Source organism: Cupressus sempervirens, chromosome 11 (assembly GCF_028749045.1).
Source record: "Cupressus sempervirens isolate cs-2001-9-10 chromosome 11, ASM2874904v1, whole genome shotgun sequence".
Taxonomy (NCBI): domain Eukaryota; kingdom Viridiplantae; phylum Streptophyta; class Pinopsida; order Cupressales; family Cupressaceae; genus Cupressus; species Cupressus sempervirens.
In genome coordinates, this window is record NC_143128.1 from 395,681,777 (window position 1) to 395,707,442 (window position 25,666).

General features: G+C 33.5%; 1 protein-coding gene across 2 annotated transcripts in view; it reads left to right on the forward strand.

Annotated features, from left to right (window-relative positions):
- The first annotated feature begins 12,236 nt into the window (after positions 1-12,236).
- LOC149529705 (uncharacterized) overlaps positions 12,237-25,666 on the forward strand; it is a 37,841-nt gene continuing 24,411 nt past the window's right edge. Inside the window, exons 1-2 of one of the 2 annotated variants that reach the window (XM_089810300.1) lie at positions 12,237-12,672; positions 12,775-12,968. In XM_089810300.1, coding sequence (XP_089666426.1) covers positions 12,363-12,672; positions 12,775-12,791 — 327 coding nt within the window. In that variant the 5' untranslated portion in view covers positions 12,237-12,362 and the 3' untranslated portion in view covers positions 12,792-12,968. Of the gene's footprint in view, positions 12,673-12,774; positions 12,969-25,666 lie in introns of those variants that run through there. The other variant, XM_089810299.1, reaches the window with a different exon arrangement.

Below are 25,666 nucleotides of genomic sequence, written 5' to 3' on the forward strand. Positions count from 1 at the left end.
ACACCTATAAGGAATCTAAATCCTTATCAACCTAGGTGAACCATAAAATTTTGCATCACAACAAAGAGTGAAATGAGGAGTAGGCCAACTTTTCAACTTTGACCTTATAGATATAGAAGGAACTAAAACAAGAGTAACTTGTTTCAATGATGCAAGAAATGTGCACTATAACAAAGTTCATGTAGGTGCAATTTATACACTTTTAGGTGGGACCATTAAAAATGCTAACAAAAATTATAAAAATTTGAATAGTGGGTTAGAAATTACTCTCACTACTAACTCAAAGATCATCCATTGTGAGGATGACTCATCAATTATAAAGCTACAATTCAATTTTACACCTATGAGTGAAATAACAAAGAAGAATAATAATACATACATTGATGTAATTGGAATTATCACATTAGTGTATTATGCCTCTACAATAAGAAGAACATATGGCACAAAGACTCTGTGACATACAATAACATTGCAAGATATGTCTGAGAAAACTATAGATTTAACTCTCTAGGGACCAATAGCTGAAAAGGTAGGTGGTCAACTACATGACAGGTATGAACAAAAACAAGCAATTATGCTTGCAAGTAAAAAATGTCAAGTTTCTGAATATAATGGTAAGGTTCTCAACACATCCAACATTGCAACATTGGAAATAGACCTTGAGTTACAACATAATTCAAATTTAAAGGAATGCTTCAACAAAGTAGGTAGAAACTTGTTACTAGCTACAATAAGGCTAGATGTCCCACATATGACCATTTCAGATATTAAAGAAAAGGGTAAAATTACAACTGATTCCATTGAATACATGTTGAGAGCACTAGCATTACACATCAAAAGAGACAAGATGTCTTATCCACCATGTTCCAACAAATCAAATAGGCGAGAATGTAAAAAGGCTATGACTCAAGAAAATGAAGGAAAATGGTTTTGTTCAAAGTGTAATGTGACTAAAACTGATTGTAATTACAAGTATATTCTACAAGTAAAGTTACAAGATCATACAAACACAATGTGGACAGTTGTATTTGATGAAGGGGTAGTACAACTAATGAAAATGTCTGCAAAAGATTTGTAAACCTTACAATTCTCAACTCTTAAAGGAAATGAAAGTGAACAAATCATAAGAGATGCAAGTAACATGGAATATATTTTTAGTTTGTCTTGCAAAAATGAGATGTATGACAATGAATCTTGACTAAAGAAAATCATCATAGGGGTCCAAGAAGTCAACTTTGTTGCTGAGAGTACTATCATGGTTGCCAAAATGAAACACATAATCCCTAATAGACTAAATTTGAAATGATGTGAATATTGATATAGAAAGACACATCTTTTGATTGCCTCCTCTATTGATAGCATTTGATGACCTTCTATGTTTTTCTATTTCAAAAATAAAAATATTACTTTTAGTTTATGCATATCATTTTGTCGTGCTCAATATAGAAAGTAAATTTGCATGTATACCATGTTGAATCAAATGTATAATTTAAATAATTTGCATTCAAATGTTCTACTTGAACAACTATTTGCTCATTGTTTTTGCATCGCTTTTATCAATAAATTTATGTTATACATAGTTATAATTACAAGATTTCATTTCTATTTATGTTATGCATAAATGAAAAAGGAACATGTAAAATCTATTTTATGCCATACACAATTACAATTAAAAGGTGCAATAATGTACCAAAATTAAAATTGAATAGATTATTTGTAATATACTAACTCTGAATGATGTAAACTTTGATATAAATGCAAATACCTATCTATCACCCCCTCTATAGACAATTAAGAATTTTTCCTACATTTTTAAGTTGCAAAAACAATTATTACTTTTAGTCTGCCTAAATTAAGTTTTTTCAAACTAATATAGTAAGTTTGCATGTGTACTATGTTGAATTCGTTACATAGTTTAAATTCTTTGAAGAAAAATATTGTACTAAAATAATTATTTGCACACACTTCTTGTCAAGTACTTTTATCAATTTGGTTATTATGCATTATTACAAATAAAAGGATAAGTTTCCATTTACGTTATACACTAGCAGAAAAGAAACATGTAAAATCTATTTGTGTCATACACAATTGCAATTAGAGGATGCAATAGTATACCCAAATTAGATACATTTATGTTACTTATTTCATCGATACAGAATGTGTATCGATATATATATTACGTTTATAGCTGCTAAAAAAAGTCAACTCCCACTCCAAAACAATTGCCACAAAATATACCATAAAAAATTTAGAGGCAAAAAAATAGAAAAAGTAATCAGAAATATTATGCATGTAATAAAGATGTACTAGTTGCTTGTAGACATGCAAAGTTGTTAGAGAGACATTCACATCCACCACAACAAATAGTAAACCATTTTACCGCAGAAGTAGCCATTGAGCAACCAATTCAAGATTTAGAGATCCACCCATTGGAGGGTGAACAAAGTCCAATACAATAAGAAAGTCTCAGTCTCCAACAAAATCTACTTCTACAGAAACAACGACACAAGAGTAGAAAAATAAGCCAAGAATACTATGCCCATAATAAAGAAAAGATAATTGTCTAAAGGTGTGCCAAAAGATTGCAACAACTTATAAACCATATACAACAAATAGACAATGGTGAATGATTAATGGAACAACAAATTATTTTGAATTCATAGGACCAGCATTGTGGGTTTCAACAAATAACGTTACAAACACAAAGGAATGAATAGATGCGAAGAAACAAACATATAGACTATACAATGGCACAAAAAAAATTTTGACGATGAATTGATGCACTGAGAAAGTTACAAATATGTACCATATGCAAAGAATGCTATCTAGGATTACACATTCAATTATTAAGCACACGACTGATGCTACCATGAAAAAGACATAAATCAGTTTTCATTCTTAAACAATATGGATCTGGGAGAGAAACCTCTCGTACTAAAAAAATTGACCTAGGTTGAAGAAATGTTGATTGCTAGAGTTAACCTGGTATTACAAGTTTCTCAAAACTTTGGAGGTCAGTATAAATATCATGGCCACACAATAAGCTTTGCACAAGATATTAAAAAAATTACAAAAATACTTTTATTAAGGATGTAAGATACACATGCATGTCACACACACACACACACACACACACATTGTTCAAAGATTACATACAATCCGTTAGTCCTATGATTGTTATGTTTGTAGGAGCCATATATATAGGTGCATTACAATACAATATAAAATATGATCCCTACTATAAGGATGTCACCATTCATGCAAATCATTTCCCTGAGATCCCTAAAGTAAGAACAAATGTATCCAATATTCTTAAAATCATTGAGACAATTGAAGACATACCATTGGAAATGAAGGAAATGGAAATTGATGGAGATGACAATGAACTTAGCGCAACATATACAACATCATTTATTAGCAAGCCAACAAAAGCTACTTTCGAGCTACAAATCATAAAACAAAGATTACAACTTGAAGGACATTCAAGTATATAATAGATTGGGTAGAGATAGATTTATGTCCAGTAAATATGTATAACATTGAGGGCTTATTGGATATGGCATTTCCCACTCTATTTCCAAAAGGATATGCACTTTATATGGAACCTAAGATAAGGGACGTTCATCTACATGAATTTGCACAACACTTAATAAGGTTTTATGACAATAGATTTGGAAGATATCCTCGCTTTCCATATTTTCTCTTTAATCTAATGGGTAGATATCATAGCCAAGCAGTTGAAACAATATTCATTAAAAGAAATATAGAGGATAGTATGCCTACTACTATAGAGAACCTACATGCACACCTAAAAAAATTGTCAAACAATTAGTTGGCACAACAATTGATGCATTATGATTCTTTAATGTGAGGTACACACCCATATTGGAGCAGTTGTGAAACATATTTAATAAATATGATCAATTAGATAGGATCACCAACTCTCTTCTTCACACTTAGTGCAACAGACACAAAATGGCCAAATCTACATCAACTAATATCAAATGATACTTCTCCAATGATGTTATCAAACAAAAAATGCATGTAAAACATCATTAAAACCCTCATATAGTAGCATTATACATGCATCACCAATTTACAATTTTTGTGAGGAATTTATTGAAAATATTCTCCATGCAAAAAACTTTTGGTATAGAACAGAAGAGCAACATAGAGGAAGTGCACATATAGATGGAATGATTTGGATAAAAAATACACCTTATATGGATAGAATTGATGAAAATAATGTAGATGAAGTTGAAAGAGCACAACTATTTTTTGATAAGTATGTTATCGCTTGGAACCCTCATGAAATGAAATAATACACTTTATCAAAGTCCACTAGATGACCCATGCTTGCTCAATACAAAAAATATACTATCTACAAATAATGACCACAATTATGAAGAATTTATCAATAGGGTATAACATCATACAAGATGTAGACAAGGCACATGTTTAGAGAAAAATGACAAAAAATTAGAGTGCCGCCACAAAACACCATAGAAACAACAAAGTATTTCAACTCTAAATGTGATAAGAATGGTAAAAATATATGAACATGCAAGAAATGATGATAGAATTAATATTCACAGTCGAGAAATGTGATCAATTGGGAGAGCAAACATAGATTTCCAACCGGTCATCTCATGAGAACTTGTTCTCAAATACATTTCCAAATATGCATCAAAGGCGTAAAAAACATCTAAGACATACACTAATATGTTAAAAAGAATTTCTTCAACCCAAAAACCTAACAATCTAGCTCTTACAACATATAGGAAATTTATGACTAAAATTGTAGCTAAGTATGACATAGGTGCACAACAAACATGTCACATGCTTCAAAAATTACCTCTTGTTGTATGTAGTCATCCTTTTTACATCTCTAAATGTTAGAAGAAATTTTTTTCAATGGATAACAAATGCATTAGGAGAAAATCAAATACACTCTTCATACTTGCAGTCATACATTCAAAGGCAACCAAAGCTTGAGATGATAACACTTCTTGAGTCAGCAACATCATATAATTTTTTTGCAAATCCTAGACAAAACAAATGGAGAAAAAGAAACATTGAAACAATTGTCAATGTTTATCCAAGATTGAATACAATTTTGCATCCTGACTCAAAACATTTTGAAGTATTTTGCTAGAGTGAGCTCTTATTGTACAAGAATTTTTGGGATATAGAAATGGATGTTGGCCTAACCAAAGAATCAATGATTACAAATTGGACCCATGTGAACTCAAATGGATATTATGTATGGCATGTCAATTGCAAGGAAGAACACAAAGACATTTTTAGAAGAGGAAGATGATGATACCAATGATGATGCAACATGCAGGAAATAGTTAAACAAAATGAATGGAAAATGTTGTCACAAATGGGTCCCTCACAAAGCATTCCAATCAATGAATTTGACATGCTTAAAAGACGTGACTTTGATAACAACAACAACTGGGTGAAAAATAGTATTCCCCAGCATCTACATACAATAGCAACATAGTTTATAAATACCATAAAAGAAATACAGAAGGTGGGAACATTCTACCAAAGGAGCATGTATCAAACTATCCACTATTAACACAACAACAAACATCACTTGCAATAATCCAAAAACATAAAATTGTACATCAAACAAACCACTATACATGATAATTCAAGGTACAATTGGTATAGGAAAATTATACTTGATTAACCAAATTTGAAATGAACTAAATAGTAATGAAAACCAACAGAAGAACACACTATTGATAGTAGCTCCTATAGGTGTTGCAACATTCAACGTACATGCATCAACAATTCATACAATTCTAAAGATATCTATAAAAAAATGCAACCATTGCAAGGACAGGCATTGACCATAATTCAAGAGGACTTAAAGGAAATAAAATACATGCTTATCGATGAACTAAGTTTCATTGGCCCAAAATTTCTTCTAAAACTTGATGGTAGATTGTGACAAGCATTTCCTCATAATCAACAACTTTGCTTTGGTGGCAATTCTATAATCTTAGTTGGTGACCTCACTCAACTACCACCTATGATGGACAAACCTCTATACACATCACACTCTAATGCCAAAATATTATGGCATCAATTCAAAACAGTTATCACATTGGAGGAAGTTTTCTGATAGCAAGGTGGTGATCAACAACAAGCACAATTTTGAGAACTCCTAAAGAACATACAAAATGCAAAAGCAACAAAGGAAGATTGAGAGCTCTTAATAACATACATAAATCAACACATTATACCTAATGAAAATGAAGAATTCGATATGTCAATGCATCTATTTGCTACACATGATCTCATCAAACTACACAATAAAAAATGTTAAAAGTTTTAAATGTTCCAATTACAATGAGTATAACAACAAGCACTACAAATAGCATGCAATATGTAGCTACAGATGAACTACTAGAAAAGGAAATTCTCATATACAAAGGGCAACACATCATGTTGACAACAAACATATGGACAAAAACAAACCTTGTAAATGGAGCATTGGGTGAAATAATTGATATTATTTATAGTCCATATTCAAAACCACTAGAGCTTTCACTCTATGTTATAACAACATTTGATAATTACAACGATCCACCTTGGAACATAGATGATCTAAAAGTCATACCAATAGTTCCTTTGACATTGGGATCATGAAGGCACATTCCAATAACAATGGCTTGGACTTTAACTATCCACAAATCTCAGGGGCTTACATTACAAAAAAGCAACAATTGACATTGGTAAAACCAAAAGGCAAGGTTTGACATTCACGAAAATTTCTAGACTCAAGTCATTAAAGGGCCTGTGCATTCAACCACATTTCTCATTTGAAAGAAATTTAAAAATGCAAAATAATCCATTCACAACCATAAGGACAAAAGAAGAAACACACTTACAAGAACTTCCCTTTCAACTGTCAAGGTATGCAAGCCTATTATTTATTTATTATTTTATACATATATGTATGCCATCAACCTAATGTATGTGTAATGAAAAACACTTCTTTTTAGGAGTTAAATGATGCCAACAAATAATACTAGAACAGACTTCAAGTACAATGTATTGGAAAACTTTAAGAAGGGATATGCTGATATGAACATGCATGGTACCAAACAATCAAAAAGTAAGTTGTCCCTCACTTGCAAATTAAATTTATATATCTTCTATATGATATGATTTTCATAGGGGAAAAAAATCAAAATAGTTTTATAGATTGATGATGTGCATTTGTTACAAATTGTTCAAATTAGTTGCATATAAAACAAGACATCATCCAAACAATTAGCAAAGCAAATATTAACAATAAAAAATGATTGTCCTTTTGTCCCATTGAAAAAATTGTACAACATATGTTACTATCGACATACACATTTCATCTTCTTGTACAAGTGCTAGTATAAATTAAATTTAAATATATTAAATCACTACTTGATTGATTATAATAATATTATAATAAAAATACTAATATATTTAATATTTATTATAACAAGAGCTCCTAGTGAGCTGGAGTCCCTGCCTTTTGGAAAATAATAATGTTTCTATAGGCAAATGTAATCATATAGAATTATTGGTTAGAGTAAAATTAAAATTAAAATGGTAAAATAAATTTAATTATTTTTACGTGAGAAAATTACAATAACATTATACCCAAATTTGTATTATAATATACTTTTAATATTTAGAGGGATATAAATAATCCATCTAATAAACTTTCATTTAAAGTTTTTAACTTTTAAGAAGTTTAAGTCATTTAAAAAAAATATAGTAGTTGTTTTCAATATTTAAGTTCTTAAACATGTCTATTCTTTAAATAATTTGAAAAAAAGCCTTAAACATTGATTTTTTAATTTATAAATTTCTCCTTCTTAATATCTTTAAAAAATCTTTGTAAAAGAGTAAGTAGAAATAATTTAAAATGAAAATAAAACAATTTTCTAAGTTAGAATTTAATAATTTATCACTAAATTTTAATTTTTCAATTTATTATAAAACATCTAAAAAAAGTATAATATCATTTTTAAAAAAATCCTAAAGTGTTGAAAATTACTTCATATATTGATAAATAACATAGGTATGACCTCTTGTTTGTTTTTTGAGGGTTGTTTCATGTTGTTTTCAGATACTTTTCTCTGTTGTTCTTCTCTCATGTCTATCTCTAGAAATCTATTGATGTAAAGGTTTCAGGTTCTTTAAAACCTATTTTTACTTAATCAAAACATAGAATAGTAGAATATGAATGAAAAAATTGTGTAAAAATAATTTTAGAGTTAAAAAATGAATATATGCATGATGATAGATATTTCTAAAACAAAATAACTATTAAAAATTAAAACTATTAAATATGCAGCTGTACTTCATTGGAAAACGAAGGCAAAAATGATAGGCTAATAAGACTTACTAAAATAAATTTAAATTACTTATCTGAACATGATCAATTAAAAAAGGCATCAGCTACAGTGTAACTTATTTGCACCGTGCCATTTATCTCCGTCAGTCTCCTTTCCATCTCTCCTGTACCATCAGCCCATCCCCTCTGACATGCATGCTTCCTTTGACATGATGAAGATTTATTTGTGGACTCGTGAGCATTTTTAATATTTGTCAATGCCCAACATGTCCAGTTTAACAAGATATGTAGCAAAAGTTTTATATAACTAACAGTAAACAAATTACGGTAAACAATATACTCAAAGCTGTAATTTTTAAAGCATAGAATCCATCTATAATTTATTTCAGATTTAAGTTCAATGACATCCTTTGCAAATTTTCAGTTAAGTAATATAAGAGTATTATATTTTAATAAATTATTTTTAACTTGAATTTTTTATATTATGTTAAATATTTTTTTATAATTAATTATATTATTATTAGATGTTAAATTATTATGATTATTAAATATTAAACTTTTTTTAATCTCCAAGACAATTTCTAATGTGAATTGATTCAATGCATAATCCAAAATAAACATAATAATTTAACATTTAATAATATAATTAATTATAAAAAATATTTAACCATAAAAGTTGCTTGTATTGGCATGCATGATCTTCTGATTAATGATAATCATGCATGCCCATAACTATGCATGATTAATGATTATCACTAAGGGCCCGTTTGGTTGCTGGAATACAACCGGAATAGGAATAGGAAATTAGAATATGATTTGTATTCTTTGTTTGGTGCGTGGAATAGGAATAGGGAATAGGAATACATATTCTCATTTTAGCCTCAAAATGAGCTTTTGTCCATTCCAAAAAATACCTGTAATTGGAATTGCTATTCTTGCATTCATTTTAACTTTCTCAAATTTGATTAAATTTTCAAATCCGCTTTGACGTGGGATGAGTGCTGGAACTTTGTTTTCAATATTTTCAAATATTTCAGCGATTTTCCAATGGCGCCGATTGCATCTTCAGAAATATTTTCAAATGGCGTCGATTGTAAGTTAACCCTATTCCAATTTAAGCTTGCATAACCAAACAAGGGATAAACAAGATTGCATTGCATTTTTCCATTCCTATTCTTCATTCTCCATTCTCATTCAAATTTTCTATTCTAATTCTCAATTCCTACGCTTGCAACCAAACGGGCCCTAAATAAAATAAAAGTTGCTTGTATTGGCATGCATGATATTCTGATTATTTATATCATTTAAATAATCACTTTTATTTTTAAATATTTTATTTTTAAATGTTAGATTATTATAACTATTTATATTATTTTATTTTAAATTTGAGATCAATTGAAGAGTGGTATTTTCTTCACTATATTTTATTAATACTCCAAGAAAACAATCACTTTACAAAATTATTATGATTATTTTGGTTTCTTTTTGAAAAATTAAAACTAAAAATGAAATATTTACTATTGATTAGAAATTATAGATTTTATTTAGTTAGGAGTTTTTTTGTTTGAAGTTATCATTTGTAAATTTTGAGATTAATTATAGTGTAACTTTTCTCTCTTAATATTTTAGAAAACATATCTCTATAAGTATTCAAAAAATGTCTCAAGGACGGAAACATCACTTTGAAACTAAACTATTGAGATAGATAGATGATGGAGTGGTTTTCTCCATTTTTTAATATTTTACTTTGTTAAACTATTATCTATCAATTTAATAAACTCTATATTTTATTGATTAATCTATTAGAAATTTTATTTATAAAAAATAATGCATATAATTGAAATTAGAAATGTTTGTTAGAAAAATTATTTATTAATAATTAGAAAATTAAACTTTATTTAACTTAATAAATCATAAATAATATATCATTAGAAATTATTAATTGTAAATTTTGAGATCAATTGTAAAGTGATTGTTTTCTTGGAGTATTAATAAAGTATAGTGAGGAAAATATGACTCTTCAATTGATCTCAAATTTAAAAGTAAATTAGAAAATTAAACTTTATTTAACTTAATAAATCATAAATAATGTATCATTAGAAATTATTACTTGTAAATTTTGAGGTCAATTGGAAAGTGATTGTTTTGTTGAAGTATTAATAAAGTATAGTGAGGAAAATATCACTCTTCAATTGATATCAAATTTAAAAGTAAATTAAAAAATTAAACTTTATTTAACTTAATAAATCATAAATAATATATCATTAGAAATTATTACTTGTAAATTTTGAGGTCAATTGTAAAGTGATTGATTTCTTATAGTGAGGAAAATATCACTCTTCAATTGATCTCAAATTTAAAAGTAAATTAGAAGATTAAACTTTATTTAACTTAATAAATCATAAATAATATATCATTAGAAATTATTACTTGTAATATTTGAGGTCAATTGTAAAGTGATTGTTTTCTTGGATTATTAATAAAGTCTAGTCAGGAAAATATCACTCTTCAATTGATCTCAAATTTAAAAGTAAAATAATATAAATAATTATAATAATTTAACATTTAAAAATAAAAATATTTAAAAATAAAAGTGATTATTTAAATGATATAAATAATTAGAAGATCATGCATGCCAATACAAGCAATTTTTATTTTATTTAATGATAATCATTAACCATGCATGGTTATGGGCATGCATGATTGTCATTAATCAAAAGATCATACATGCCAATACAAGCAACTTTTATGGTTAAATATTTTTTTAAATTAATTATATTATTATTAAATGTTAAATTATTATGATTATTTTGGATTATGCATTGAATCAATTCACGTTAGAAATTGTCCTAGATGGAGTAAATGAAGATATAGATGAAATGGATTGAGCTGGAGATAATTATGCATTGAATCAATTCACATTATAAACTATCCTAGATGTAGTGAATGAAGATATAGATGAAATGAATTGAACTGGAGATAAAAAAAAGTTTAATATTTAATAATCATAATAATTTAACATTTAATAATAATATAGTTAATTATAAAAAATATTTAACATAATAAAAAATAAATTTAAAGCTAGAAATAATTTAAAAATATAATACTTTTATATTACTTAACCAAAACTTTGCAAAGGATGTCATTGAACTTAAATCTGAAATAAATTATAGATGGTTTCTATGCTCTGAAAATTACAGCTTTGAGTATATAGTTTACCGTAATTTGTTTACTGTTAGTTATATAAAACTTTTGCTGCATAGCTTGTTAAACTGGATATGTTGGGCATTGACAAATATTAAAAATGCTCACGAGTTCACAAATAAATATTCGTCATGTCAGAGGAAGCATGCATGTCAAAGGAGATCAGTTGATAGTATAAGAGAGATGGAAGGGAGACTGACGGAGATAAACGACACGATGCAAGTAAGTTGCACCGTAGCCGGTGCCATTAAGAAAGCCCCACGATAATCAAATTGATAGTGTTGGAGGAGTAGAAAAAGGACATATGTACAAACCAAAGAAATTAATATAACAATAGTTATTCCATGCCGTATATGCTAACTGCTGAGAATCAACATGTTACCCAACAAACAACAAACATTGATTACATAGCAACTTTTTTCTCCTAATTTTTCATTCTCAAAATTTTGATTTTCCTCTAAGAAAAAAGATTGGGGCCAATCAAAATTAAGAAATTAACATGTAGTAAATGAATTAAAAAAAATTATAATTAGAACTTTAGTTTTGACTTATGTGTTTGTCATGAAAAAAATGATTCTATTAGGCTGGGGGTTAAATGGGAACATTAGTTCCCTGCCTTATAATAATTGCTTCTAGCAAAGACTAGTAAAGACAACAATGAGCCACTAAGTGGCACTTGTTAATCATTAGAGAGTATACGTTCAATTACATTTAGGGAGTCATTAGCTCCAAAAGTATGTGGGCAACGTCTCGATAGGGGCAGCATTTGTGCAGAGTGCATTTGTCTGGAGCATAAAAGATGGAGGCTACCCCTTTCCCGCCGAGGAAGACGGAGAGAACAGGTTTCATAAAACATGCAATGCGACGGAAGCACAGTTTCATTCAGTTGGTTTTAATGGGAGGCATTTTCATGCTGAGCTTGAAGACCACCGGCCAAAAATACCGAATCAGCGAGCTCCTCGAAGAAAAGGCAGCACTGCAGGAGGAGCAGCTCGCTCTTCTCAACAAGTTTGGAAATCTCAAACAGAAGTTGCTGAAAGAGGCTGAGACTCAGGCTCATGCCTCCTCTTTTTCCTCCTCTCTTCATGCCCTTCTTGCTGAAGTGCCAGGTATTTTTCATTTACATCATACAATCCTTCGTTAATTGCAATTTAAGTTGTCTGCAATCCTGGTTTACCATAGTAATTTCTATCTACCATGCCAATGTATAGGATTCTTGGATGCATGATGCCTCCGAAACATGATTCAAAGCCACTTATAGAGTTAATGGCACACAATGCAGAAGTTGGAGAGAAGCTTAAGGAATGCATCGAATAATTTTTAGAGTTTGAGTTTGGTCCAGATTACTGCATTGGCCTTTGGATATGCTCACTTAGTTGCCGTGGCAGATTACAATCACTTGCGGGTAATTTACGCAAACGGTTACTCCGATTGATCTCGCCGTTGCAGGGAGCCCTCCAAGTCATAGAAGGAATCGTTCTAATATTGCAAAGTTAAAAGCCCAAAGTCTCAGCTATGGTTTGCCCTACACGAATAGACGTTCCTGAACGCGTAGACGTTTTCCTCACAGTCGTGTGAGGGGAGCTTAACTAAAAACCCATGTCTTGGAATGTGCAAAGCTGAATCGTCTTCGTATCAGACTTTAAATAGGAACAAAATTTTGCAATAAATTCTCATTCTTTATCCATCAAGTCACACGCATCTGGCTTTACGTTATGTGGGTTAGCATCTGCGTCAACAAAATCTTAGCCTTTCACTCTGTCTAAGTCATCGACCAGCCATATATATAGCTTGCCTGCAAAAGCAGACTAACTGTACTGTTTGCGTTGATATGGGGAAAAATATCATTTCTGCTTCCATCAATATGGAAAACCTCCAGACAATCTCACCCACAAGACATGCTAATGTAATGTCAGGTGACAATCTAACTGTTGATTCTTAGAGAAATAGAGGAGCTAATACGCGATCACTATGTTGGGGGCCTTGAATTTTTCTTCAGGAGTTTATTCGATGCTATTTCGATATCGCTAAAATTTGCAGACATATTAGATGCACATAATCAAGATTTAAATGGAAATGTTGTATCCCACATCGTACATCCCTGCGTGTTTTTGGAGATGCTCTTTTCTTTTTTCTGTATCTGGCATGTATTTCTGTCATAAAACAAGTAAGTCTTCAGTGTTCACATTCAAGATTTTTCCACATAGAGAGCTGATTGAGAATCGTAATTATCCTCTTGCAATGCTAATCTTGTGCAGTATGTGTGTTTAATGCCATCCCTCTTTCTTTATCTAAGCTTTTTGTTGTAGACGAGTTGGGATACAGGATTCTGGTGTTCTGAGGGGAAAGACTTTGTCTACCTTGATAGATTTGCTAAGATGCTAGGATGAATGGTGTGATTATGATTATTTGTCGCTCTTATATGTGAGCCAAATTCTAGCCACAACACTTCCTCTAAGTGAGCAGTTGTACAAATTCTTCTATAGGAAGGAAAAAATATGAGATTTCCCTTCCAGCCGTTATTAAATAAATATTTAATCAAACCTTTGTTAATGGGCCAATTGATTTAGTATATCTTAGGCCCATTTTTTACTTAATTGTTTCCGTAGGTAGGTGTGGTCGTCGGTTATCTTTATACACCCTTGGAAAGGTTTCCTTGACGGGTATTTAAGCATGACATTTAGGTAGTAGTTGGTATGCGATTTAGATTATTTAGTTGTATTGCTTATTCCCGTTGGAATTCTCTGTTGTTTGCCATTTCGGAAGCGAAAGATTTTCCCTACTTGGGTTTTCTGGTTTCGGTGGGATTTAGACCTCACTCTATTCCATCTTTGTATTACTTGCTCGGATCTAGCAAATTTGTGCACCATCTTATTGCAGATTGGCATATATATATATATGGAGATTGGATGGCATTAATTGGTATCTTCGGTGAATGTATTGTTTTGGCATCCAGTTACAGTTCAAATTGCACACACCGCACAACTCATTGCAAACCCATGGCTAAAATACATACCGTACAACCTATTCCTCCCCTCACCGCACAACTGCCCACACTTTTGTACATCTCAAATTCCATTGAATGGATTGCATACCATCCTGTACAGCCTCCATCATATGACCTCCACTGTACAGCCTCCACAACAAGCTCTAGTAGCTACTGTATGACCAGAATTCCAACCAATAGGTGGTCCGTACATCACTCTACACAACCGTACGTCCTACTCAGGCTGTTTTGTACGGCTAATGTGACCAAGTTCACACTTTGCCTGGAGTTTGATTCTGACATTCACCAGGCTCACACACGGGTAAACCAGTTCTTGAAGGTTAATCAGACAACGAAACATTACAATGGTATTAGAGCCTAGTTATTCTGCCAACCTGTGGAAGTGAATGCAAGTCTATACTCGAAGGAGAAGGCGAAATAACCTTGTTAGTAGAATGATAGCTCATCAGGATCCTATGACAGAACTCATGAATCTTTTAAGAGAGCTTAGTAGAAACCAAATGCAAATCAATGAAATCCAAAGGCTTATGTAGGAAACACTACGAAAATTGGCCGAGGGAAAGACAATAAGAGAACAAAATGGGCATAGCAATGACTCTGTTTCGGGAAGGACCAACTTTCAACCCTCTCGCTCTTGACCCTCGATACCCATATTCCTTCCAAGAATGGAAGCACCACGCAAAGAAAGAGAGCCCACTTTTTAGGAAATGCAAGAAAAACTTCAGGAAGATTGGAGGAATGTGAATACAGAAGGTGATATATCTTACAGAGACTGTTGATCTAAGAATGAGATATTCAGGCGGGGGAAATCATGGTTATTTTAATGATCTTAGGAGAAAGATCGAAAAGATAAACTTCTGACTATTTGATGGATTTGGAGCCATTACCACACATGCATGGGTTTTGAAGGCAAACAACTATTTTCAACTCAACCCGATGCTCGAATAGGAAGCAATCAAGTTCGCAACACTCCATTTGGAAGGAGTGGTGCAAGAGTGGTGGCATTATGGATTGGTCATTTTCGACCACGACCAAGTAACCTCTTATGTCAAGTTCACTGAGAGACTCATTGATCAGTTCAATGGGAAGGATCCTGAACTAAACTTCAAAGATCTAGCTCAACTAAAGCAAATAGGTACGGTAGACAATTACATCACTAAGTTCTAAAGGTTGTTAGTACTAGTCATAGACATCTTTGAAAGACGTCGAATTGTTTTATTCATGGATGGGTTGAGAGAGCCTTTGAGAGGCTGGATCAAAGGGTTCAACCTGTGCGCACTCAATGAAGCTATTAAGAAGGTGCGTGACATGGCTGCATCTTCCTCTAAAATTGACATAGCTACGCCCACACCTTCCCCACAAGAAGACAAACTGAAAAAACCTTCGTTGGATGAAGACACTCGGCAAGAGCTCCGGAGGAAAAAGCTCTGTTTCACGTGCAAGGAACCATGGGGACTAGGTCATCGCTGCCTTGGGAGGGAAAGATTCATTACATTGAGGTGTTTCCTGATGATGACGAAGGACAAGTACCTACAATGATTGGTGAAGAAATTAACTGGCAGGAGAATAAATGCCCTGATACAAAAAGGGGGTTCCTTTGCTACCCTCACTACAGTGGCTGGAAGTAGTATCTTTAGGGTTCGTGGCACACTTTAGGAGAAACGAGTCACAATCATGATTGACAGTGGCACCACACTCAACTTCATCAATTCATCTTTGGCCACTAGTAAGAGCTTGCATGCAGTAGAGAATGGAGGATTCGAGGTTAAGGTTGTTGGAGGAACCTTGTTACCTTGCACTCATGTGATTCCATGGCTAAAAAATTCCATGGGAAACTATATCTTGACACATGATTTCTTTGTCATAGATTTGGTTGATATTGATATCACATTTGGCATCTAGTGGGTGGAAATCCTTGACCAGTACACCCAAAGTTTCAAGAGGATGGACTTTTCATTCGAGATGGATGGCAAGAAGGTGTTGTTAAGAGGAATGTCAAATAAAGGATCGACGGAAGTCACAATCAAGAAGATGGAGGCCATTTTTAAACATGATAAGATCCTAGACGCTACAAGTAAAAACATAAAAAACAACACCTTGCCCCATTCTTTGGTTAATTGGCGGGCCCATCTATTGGTCGAGTACTCCAAGAACCATTTTGCATGTCAGTTGATCGATGACGATATACATGATGAAAGATACAAAATTATTGATGATATCATTTACTACGGTGATAAGATCTACTTGGTGCCTAACTCAAAACTAAAGAAGCTGATTATGAAAGGTTTCCAAGAATTTGATTTGCATTTGCTTGAGGACAAGCAAATTTTGGGACGGAAGGACTGTAATGTTCTTGTCATTAAATAAATATATAACCAAACCTTTATAAATGGGCTGATTGATTTAGTATATCTCGAACCCATTTTTTATTTAATTGTTTCCATAGGTAGGTGTGACCTCCACAACAAGCTCTAGTAGCTACCGTATGGCTAGAATTCCAACCAATAGGTGGTCCATACATCACTCTGCACAATCGTACATCCTACTTAGGCTGTTCTGTACGGCTAATGTGACTAAGTGCACACTTTTTCTGGAGTTTGATTTTGGTGTTCGCTAGGCTTACACACGGGCAAACCAATTCCTGAAGGTTAATCGGACGATGAAACATTACCGAACAATATTAGGATGGCATTGAGGCATAAACTTGCACTATTTTCTGTTACAGTAGAAGCTTCTTGTAATGCTGGCACGAACTCCTGACACATCAATTGAAGGTCCTCTGCTATGCAAAATTTTACACCTGACAGTAGCGTCCACTAATGATAAGACAATTAATCATTATGCTCTTATGAGACCCTAAAGGAAAAGATTTGTTCAACAGATTTGAGTCTTTTCCATAACATCCATATTGAGTTCTCTCAGAGTATGTGAAGACTACATCTGCAAAAAATTATACTTTCAGTCTTCAACTTTTCTGATGCCCTAAGCATAGTTATTGTTGAGCGAATTCCCTGCCAGTCATACTCTTCTTGAATAACCTTCAAGTGTGGGATCTCAAGGTCAGATTATGCCGATTCTCTGAATCTTTTTTGGTTGGTATAGATTTGACATCATGCAAATTGTTCTGGTTACATACCAAATTTTAAACTAAACTGAATATCTTCATCATAGTCTTCCAGCTGTCTTCTAGAAATATTGATAATGATGAAATGTGCATCCATTTGGGTTCAAATGATTTAAGGAGACACTTATTAGAATTCTTGGCCATATTCTGCAAAAGAGTGCAAGCTTTCCTTGAAGGTTCCAATGAATGTTGACATTGAGGTTATGGCCATGTGGGTGTCTGTGTTAATGCCCAATTCAGATGCAGCCAAATTTATGCTTTATTGACAGTCTGCAATACTTCAGTGTAGGGTTATGTGTGTGTACGTGCAGTGGGTCTCTTGATATGGCAATATGTGCATGTGTATATGGATGAAATGGGAATCGTAAATCTATATGATGGAAAGTTGCATTTTTTGTAGAGAATGATGATAAACTCATGGTTCATTGAATTTTTTTAAGCTACCATGCCAAATCCACTACAGTTTAATAATAAAAATGAAAATTTACAAAATTTGAATTGTGGAAAGCAGGTTGAATAGACCCTCAACATAATTTGATGGAAGATTTTGGAAATGGGTTGAATCAAATGATAGTTCTTGCTATTGGAAGCATGCTCTGGACCAGAGCTGAATGCATAAACGAAAGCAGCTGAGGGATTTCTTCTAAGTGCTTGGTGATCCTCTAAAAATACCTTTTTATATGATAAGGTCATAGTGGCTTGCTAAAGATCATTGACACAAAAAATCTCAGAGTGTGATCCAAAATGTTGATGCAAAAAAAAAATACACACAATCAAATCCAGAAACAAAAATCTCATGACAGAAAAAATCATTATCTCCTTCCATATTCAAATTGAAGGCACTTTTGTCTTGCTTCATTTGCATGACAAGGAAGGTGAAAATCTGCATAAATTTATATAAAGCCTTATGCCTTTCCTAATCATAACTAGTTTGACTTCCCAGAACAAATGAATTTACAAGAACTCTGTTTTCTACATGTGACTCTAACATTGGTAGCTGGAAACCATTTTTTTCATTATGTTCTGCTATTTTAGTGTTTTGGAGCTCTAAGATGTCCACCCCAAGGTTGGTTGGTGCAACGTGTAAAGATAATGTCACTACTTGACTGCAAAGATATGCCGATTCTTATGCTCAAAAAATGCATGAAATAGATTAGAGAAGGCTTGTTTTGTTAATTGAGCTTGAGCAGGATTTGAAGAGGTATCAAATGCAATTCCTGGAATTTTTTAATCACATTTAGTTTACCATAATAAGTTCTCTAACGTTTGATCATATGCTCTGTATAATCATACTTTAAATGTTATAATTGCAAACAACTATGCCGGCTCTTAAGGTTTAACTGTATGTCACTTGTCATGAATGCTCAATTTTAGGTGTATATCCCTCAAGTCCATGAGTGTCATAAGCATACACAGTCTTTTACACAATATATCTCTAGATGACAGTTTTTTTTGATAGATTTAAGTATGGGTTCTATTGGTGCCAGTGCCCTTGATTTTGCTTGAAGCAACCTTAAGTGCAACTGCAACAGTTTATAAATTTTTTACCATTCAGATAAGTTTTGCTTCGATAGATTTTAATATGGGTTCTATTGGTGCCAGTGCTCTTGATTTTGCTTGAAATAGCCTTAAGTGCAACTACAACAGTTTGTAATTTTTTTGCCATTTAGATAAGTTGATAAGATAACATACTATAATTCATTCATAAAAATGGAGCAGAGAATGCCCCGATGTCACTGAATGGCACAGAAACCAATGGAGCCATTGATTATTTCAATTGGGTCCTTACCACTCCATCCTTGAGAGATTAGGAATTATAAAACCACTTGCCAGCCCAATCTGGTCATCACTTTATATGACAGTTAATTATCAGGCAAAGTAAAATCTATGCAAATAAACTTACAGATTGTCTACTTAATTGTAAGAACCCAAAGTTCTTCACATACATTTATTCAACGCCTGCATGATTTGTAAATTATAACATCAAACACATAAATCAAAAAGTTCTGATTTTTCACCATGCAATGGGTCTGAAAAGTCCAGATCTTATTTCCTGCTTATACAATCATTTTTTTATTACGATAATAGATAGCTTCTATTATTAGTTAATGGTTATCTATTTGTAATCTAATATAAATATTATAACATACTATAATTCATTCATAAAAATGGAGCAGAGAATGCCCCTATGTCACTGACTGGCACAGAAACCAATGGAGCCATTGATTATTTCAATTGGGTCCTTACCACTCCATCCTTGAGAGATTACGAATTATAAAGCCACTTGCCAGCCCAATCTGGTCATCCCTTTATATGACAGTTAATTATCAGGCAAAGTAAAATCTATGCAAATAAACTTACAGATTGTCTACTTAATTGTAAGAACCCAAAGTTCTTCACATACATTTATTCAACGCCTGCATGATTTGTAAATTATAACATCAAACACATAAATCAAAAAGTTCTGATTTTTCACCATGCAATGGGTCTGAAAAGTCCAGATCTTATTTCCTGCTTATACAATCATTTTTTTATTACGATAATAGATAGCTTCTATTATTAGTTAATGGTTATCTATTTGTAATCTAATATAAATATTATAATGTTTCTAATATTATTTAGTTTGTAGTTATTTGTTAGCTTTCTTTAACTTTCTTTTAGTTACAATAGAATATTTCTATTTTTTACGATCATGTCCTAAGGAAACATCGTTCAATTCTTTTGTATATATAGACCTCTTGGTCTCTATTAATATTAAGCAAATATTTACCAATTACTTCGTAATAGGGTATTAGAGCCAATGCTTTGAATTTTTTCCAAAAATATTATAATTTCTTGTTTGAAATTATCAAAGCAGTGTTTTTCGAAATTATTCTCTATGATATCTGCTTCCTACGACCATTTTTCAGCAACTGACGTCTTTTTTTTCTGCACATTTCTGCCATTTTTTGTGGTGTTTTAGGCACTCGGGCTGGTTTGTTCAAAACCCTAATTTTTTGTACTGAATCATTTTTTTTTTTTTTTTACAAATTCTTGGTGGTTTTTTGAAATCTCAACTGGGTTGTCTATTTTTTTGGGGTGCCTTGATTTTTGAGCCAGCTGATTCAAAAACCGACAACATATTCTTACTGGGTTTTTCGAGCTCTCTTCTAGGTACCCCTTCAATTTTTTTGAGTCTTCCATTTTTTGCTGCAACGTGCCTTCACATATTTTCATGCTTTTTCATTGGAAACCGTGCTATAGCATCTCTGACTAATATTTTGCTTGAGACCAATTCAAAATTCAATGGTCAGAATTATGGCCTTGGAAGCAACGAATAATAGCGATTTTTGAATATTGGAATACTGATCAGATTGTTCTGGGTGTTACATAGCGTCTGATTGCCCCTAGTATTGATCAGGTAACATGGGATTTGAATAATTGGTAGGCAGTGATGCTTCTCAAATTATCCGTAGTTGATGATCAACTCTTTCATATTCCATTCGACAAGATAGTTGCTGAGATATGGGCACATCTCAAGAATCTTCATGAGACTTCTGACAAATGTAGAGCTTTCTTATTGAAGAATACTTTGTTTTCTATTATCATGGATGAGCGAAAATCGCTCCAAGCTCACCTGAATAGGATTCAGGAAATCCGTGATCAATTGCTTGCTATTGGTCACAAGATGGTGGAAGAGGACATTGTGGTTATAGCTCTCTAGAGTTTACCCAAGTCCTATGACCATTTTATCGAGACTCAACAACACGTCTTCTGGTGTCGATCTGAAGTTCATAGATCTCTACACACTTCTGCTTTAGCAAGATCGGTGGAAACAACAGTTCGGTAGCAGTTCCAACTCCACCTCCACAGAGCAAACTTTTGCCGCGAAATCCTTTCAAAAGGATAAAGGCAAGTCTCAACAGTCTTCTCAGCAGAAGACCTTTGCTCTAGCTTCAGAAGGCTCCTGGAAGAACATTCAATGCAATTATTGCCACAAGTTTGGTCACATGAAGGTTGAATGTCGAAAATGCTTAGCTGCCCAATCTAAGCAATCGGGTTCTTAGCCCAAAGCAAACAGTGTCGTGTACATTGAGCAGACAGAATCTGCCTTTTATGCCTCCATGGCTAAAAGACTAGCAGATCATGTGAAGTAGTCTACTTGGTACATTGATTCAGGTGCCTCTTGTCATTTCACTCACCACCAAGGCTGGTTCACTGAGTACTAGCCTTACTTAGATTTTGTTATTTTTGATGGTGGAGAAGAGTACATTGTTGTCGGCAAAGGTAACATTCATATCCAGTTTGCTGGGAGGAATCTCATTTTCCTCGATGTGTACTACGTTCCAGGGATGGAACTAAATCTACTCTCAGTTAGTTAGTTGTTGCGACATTCTCCATAGTTGGATGTCACCTTCAGTTCACATCAGTGTACCATCACTGATAGGGTGACTCAGTCTATTGTTGTAGTGGGTCTTGAGGATTATGGTCTTTTCCAACTTATTGATTCTAGTGATTCTTAGGACTTAGCTATGGCGGCTTGGAAACCTTCTGTTAGCACACTTTGGCATTAGCGGTATGGGCACTTAAATGTGCATTATCTCTCTTAGCTTGCTCGAGAAGAGCCTATACTAGGTTTGTTAGAGATTTAGACTCAGCAGCTTGGAGTTTGTGATCAATGTTAGGCTGGGAAGCAACATTGCACATCTTTCACCAGTGGTGATTCATGGAGAGCTTCTCAGGTACTTCAGCTTGTTCATGCCGACATCTGCGGTCCTATGGCCACTCCTTCTGTTCTTGGGTCCAGGTATTTTCTGTTGTTTGTTGACAATTTCAATAGAAAAATGTGGGTATATTTTCTTAAAAGGAAATCATATACATTTCTTGTATTTCAGAAGTTTAAACCTTTAGTTGAAAAAGAGTCTGAGAAATCTATTATTACTCTTAGATCAGATAATTGGCGGGAATTTTGTTCTAATGCATTCTCTAGCTTTTTGGATACTCATGGTTTAAACGCCAGTTAACCACACCCCACACACCACAACAAAACAATGTAGTTGAACGTTGGAATAGAGCAATCACCGAGATGATTCGATCCATGCTCAAACACAGACATGTTCTGAAGAATTTCTGGGCATAAGTAGTTAACACTACAGTTTATCTTTTGAACCGATCACCCATAGTGGCGGTCAAAGGTAAGGCTCTGGAAGACGCCTGGTTAGGTCGTAAGCCCAGAATTAGTCACCTGAAAGTTTTTGGCTCCTTGACATGTCCCGCACCAAGTTGGATGCCAAGAGTCAGAAACTCATGCTTGCTGGATACAGTAGTCTTCACAAAGCCTACTACTTGATTGACACTGAGACATCTCGTCTTTTGTACAGTTGTGATGTAGTCTTTGATGGGCAGTGAGGACCATTCACGCCTGTTTCTCTTGTTCCTAATCCAACAAACCAACCTATGAAGGCTTATGATTTGGGAGTTAGGCTTCCATTAGGTGCACTTGATGGGAGGACTCTAGTAGCTCTAGTTATACTAGTGATCCTTGTACATATACCTCCAATTTCTCTTACAGGATTACCCAAATTTGTAGATGCTTCACCCGAGTTTGATCCATATTCTTTAGACGAGGAACCTGATCATAGAGCATCTCCTAATACTAATGTTGGTCATTCTCCTCTCCGGCCTAAGTGGTGGGCTAAGACACTTGCTAATCTTCGTGATGATGAGCATTTGATGGGAGAACTGCTCGAAAAAAGAGCAAACCTACAGAGTCTGTTAACTTTGCTCTCATGGCCAACATTCACAGCGTGGTTAAACCTCAAACATATTTCAAGGCTAAAGAATTTACAAAGTGGGAACAAGCCATGACATCTGAACGTTAGAGCTTACTGAAGAATAACACCTGGGTCCTTTCTGATCTTCCACAAAGGAAGAAATCCATTGAGTGCAAATGGGTTTATAAAATCAAATACAAATCTAATGGTACTTTGGATGAGTACAGAGCTCGTTTATTTGCAAAGGACTTTTCTCAGCACCATGGTATTGATCATGAGGAGACCTTTGCCCTTACTGCAAATATGAGCACAATTAGATTAGTCCTAGCCACAGCAACACAATTTGGGTGGAAGGTCCATCAGAAGGATTTCAAGAGTGCTTTCCTAAATGGTGATCTCCACAGAGAGGTCTATATGACGCAACCTCTTGGTTTCAAGGTTGGCGGTATAGAGCATCGGTTTCTCAGATTAGTGAAAATCTTTATGGCTTGAAGTAGGCCCCTCAGGCATGTTACATGGTACAAAAAAGTTGATAAGTACCTCAGTAATCAAGGCTTTCAGAGGAGTTCTTCAAATTCACATTTGTACATCAAGACTATTGACAGTGACATCATCCTTTTGGTTATTTATGTGAATGATTTGATAATCACTCACAGTTCGACACTTTTGATTCAGGGAATCAAACAAAATTTATGCCAATCTTTTGATATGACTAATCTTGGGCTCATTCATTATTGCCTAGGTGTTGAGGTTTGGCAACAATCTTCTGGTATATTCATCTCTCAGTCCAAATATGCCAGGGCTTTGTTAGACAAATTCGGTATGTAGGATTGCAAGTCTGCATCTACACCCATGGAGAAAGGTCTCAAGTTATCAGCCAAGTCTGATTCTCCTTCTGTTGATGATACTACATAAAGGCAACTAGTAGGTAGCCTTTATTATCTCTCTGCTACTAGGCTTGATATCAGCTTCATAGTCAACTACATCTCACATTTTATGACAGCTCCTAAGGCTGACCATTAAATGATAGCAAAGCTCGTGCATTGTTATGTGAAGGGCACTACAGATTATGGACTTCTTTACTCTTGGAGTTCTAATCCTAGACTTAGTGGTTTCATAGATTCAGATTGGGTAGGCTTTGTTGATGATAAAAATTCAACTTTTGGATATGTGTTTAGCTTGGGATCCAGTGCCGTCACATGGACTAGTAAGAAGCAACATACAAATTCTTTGTCCTCTACAGAGCTTGAATGTAGAGGGACAGTTAAGGCAAGTTGTGAAGCTGTTTGGCTTCGTTGGATGCTCGGGGATATGTAGATGTCACCAGCAGTACCGGCCATTTTGTTTGTTGATAATGAAGACGTTATCAAATTAGCACGGAATCCAGTCTTCCATGAACAAACCAAGCATGTGGATGTTCATTGTCACTACATACGACAGTTGGTTGAAGATGGGACAATAGCTTTACAGTAATGTTCCTATAATGGATTAGACTGCAAACATTCTCATTAAGGCTCTTGGTCCTGATAAGTTTGTCAAATTCAGAGGACAACTTAGTGTTGTGGATAGATTAACCATTAGGGGAGGGTATTACGATAATAGATAGCTTCTATTATTAGTTAATGGTTATCTATTATAAATGTTAGAATGTTTCTAATATTAGTTAGTCTGTAGTTATTTGTTAGCTTTCTTTAGCTTTATTTTAGCTAGAATAGTATGTTTCTATTCTTTACGATTGTTTCTTAAGGAAACACCGTTCATTTTTTTTTATATATAGACCTCTCGGTCTCCGTTAATATTAAGCAAACATTTACTGATTACTTCGTATTACTTTTCAATAAATAAAAGACAATCCAGTTCATAAAAAGTAATTACATATCTTATTCCAGTTACCCACTTTTTGATTTTTACTTTCCTAGGTCTGATACTGAAAGATAGCACTAAACGGCTCCAAAAAACAAAAAAGCAACTAAAAAATGACCTCACCTCAAAATCTCCACCAAGCGGAAAACTATAGTCACCTTTATTGTATTCACGAAGCGCTCTAAATCTACTCCAATTTGGTACAAAAATGACTCCAGAATGAAGCCATCACTAGTATGCAAGATTCAATGGGTTTTTCACCATTTCAAATTGCTTAAAACATTGAAGAATTGTCGCGCTTCAATGCTGATAAAGTGCAGAAACCCTTGTCTCATATACAATTTCCAAATTCCAAG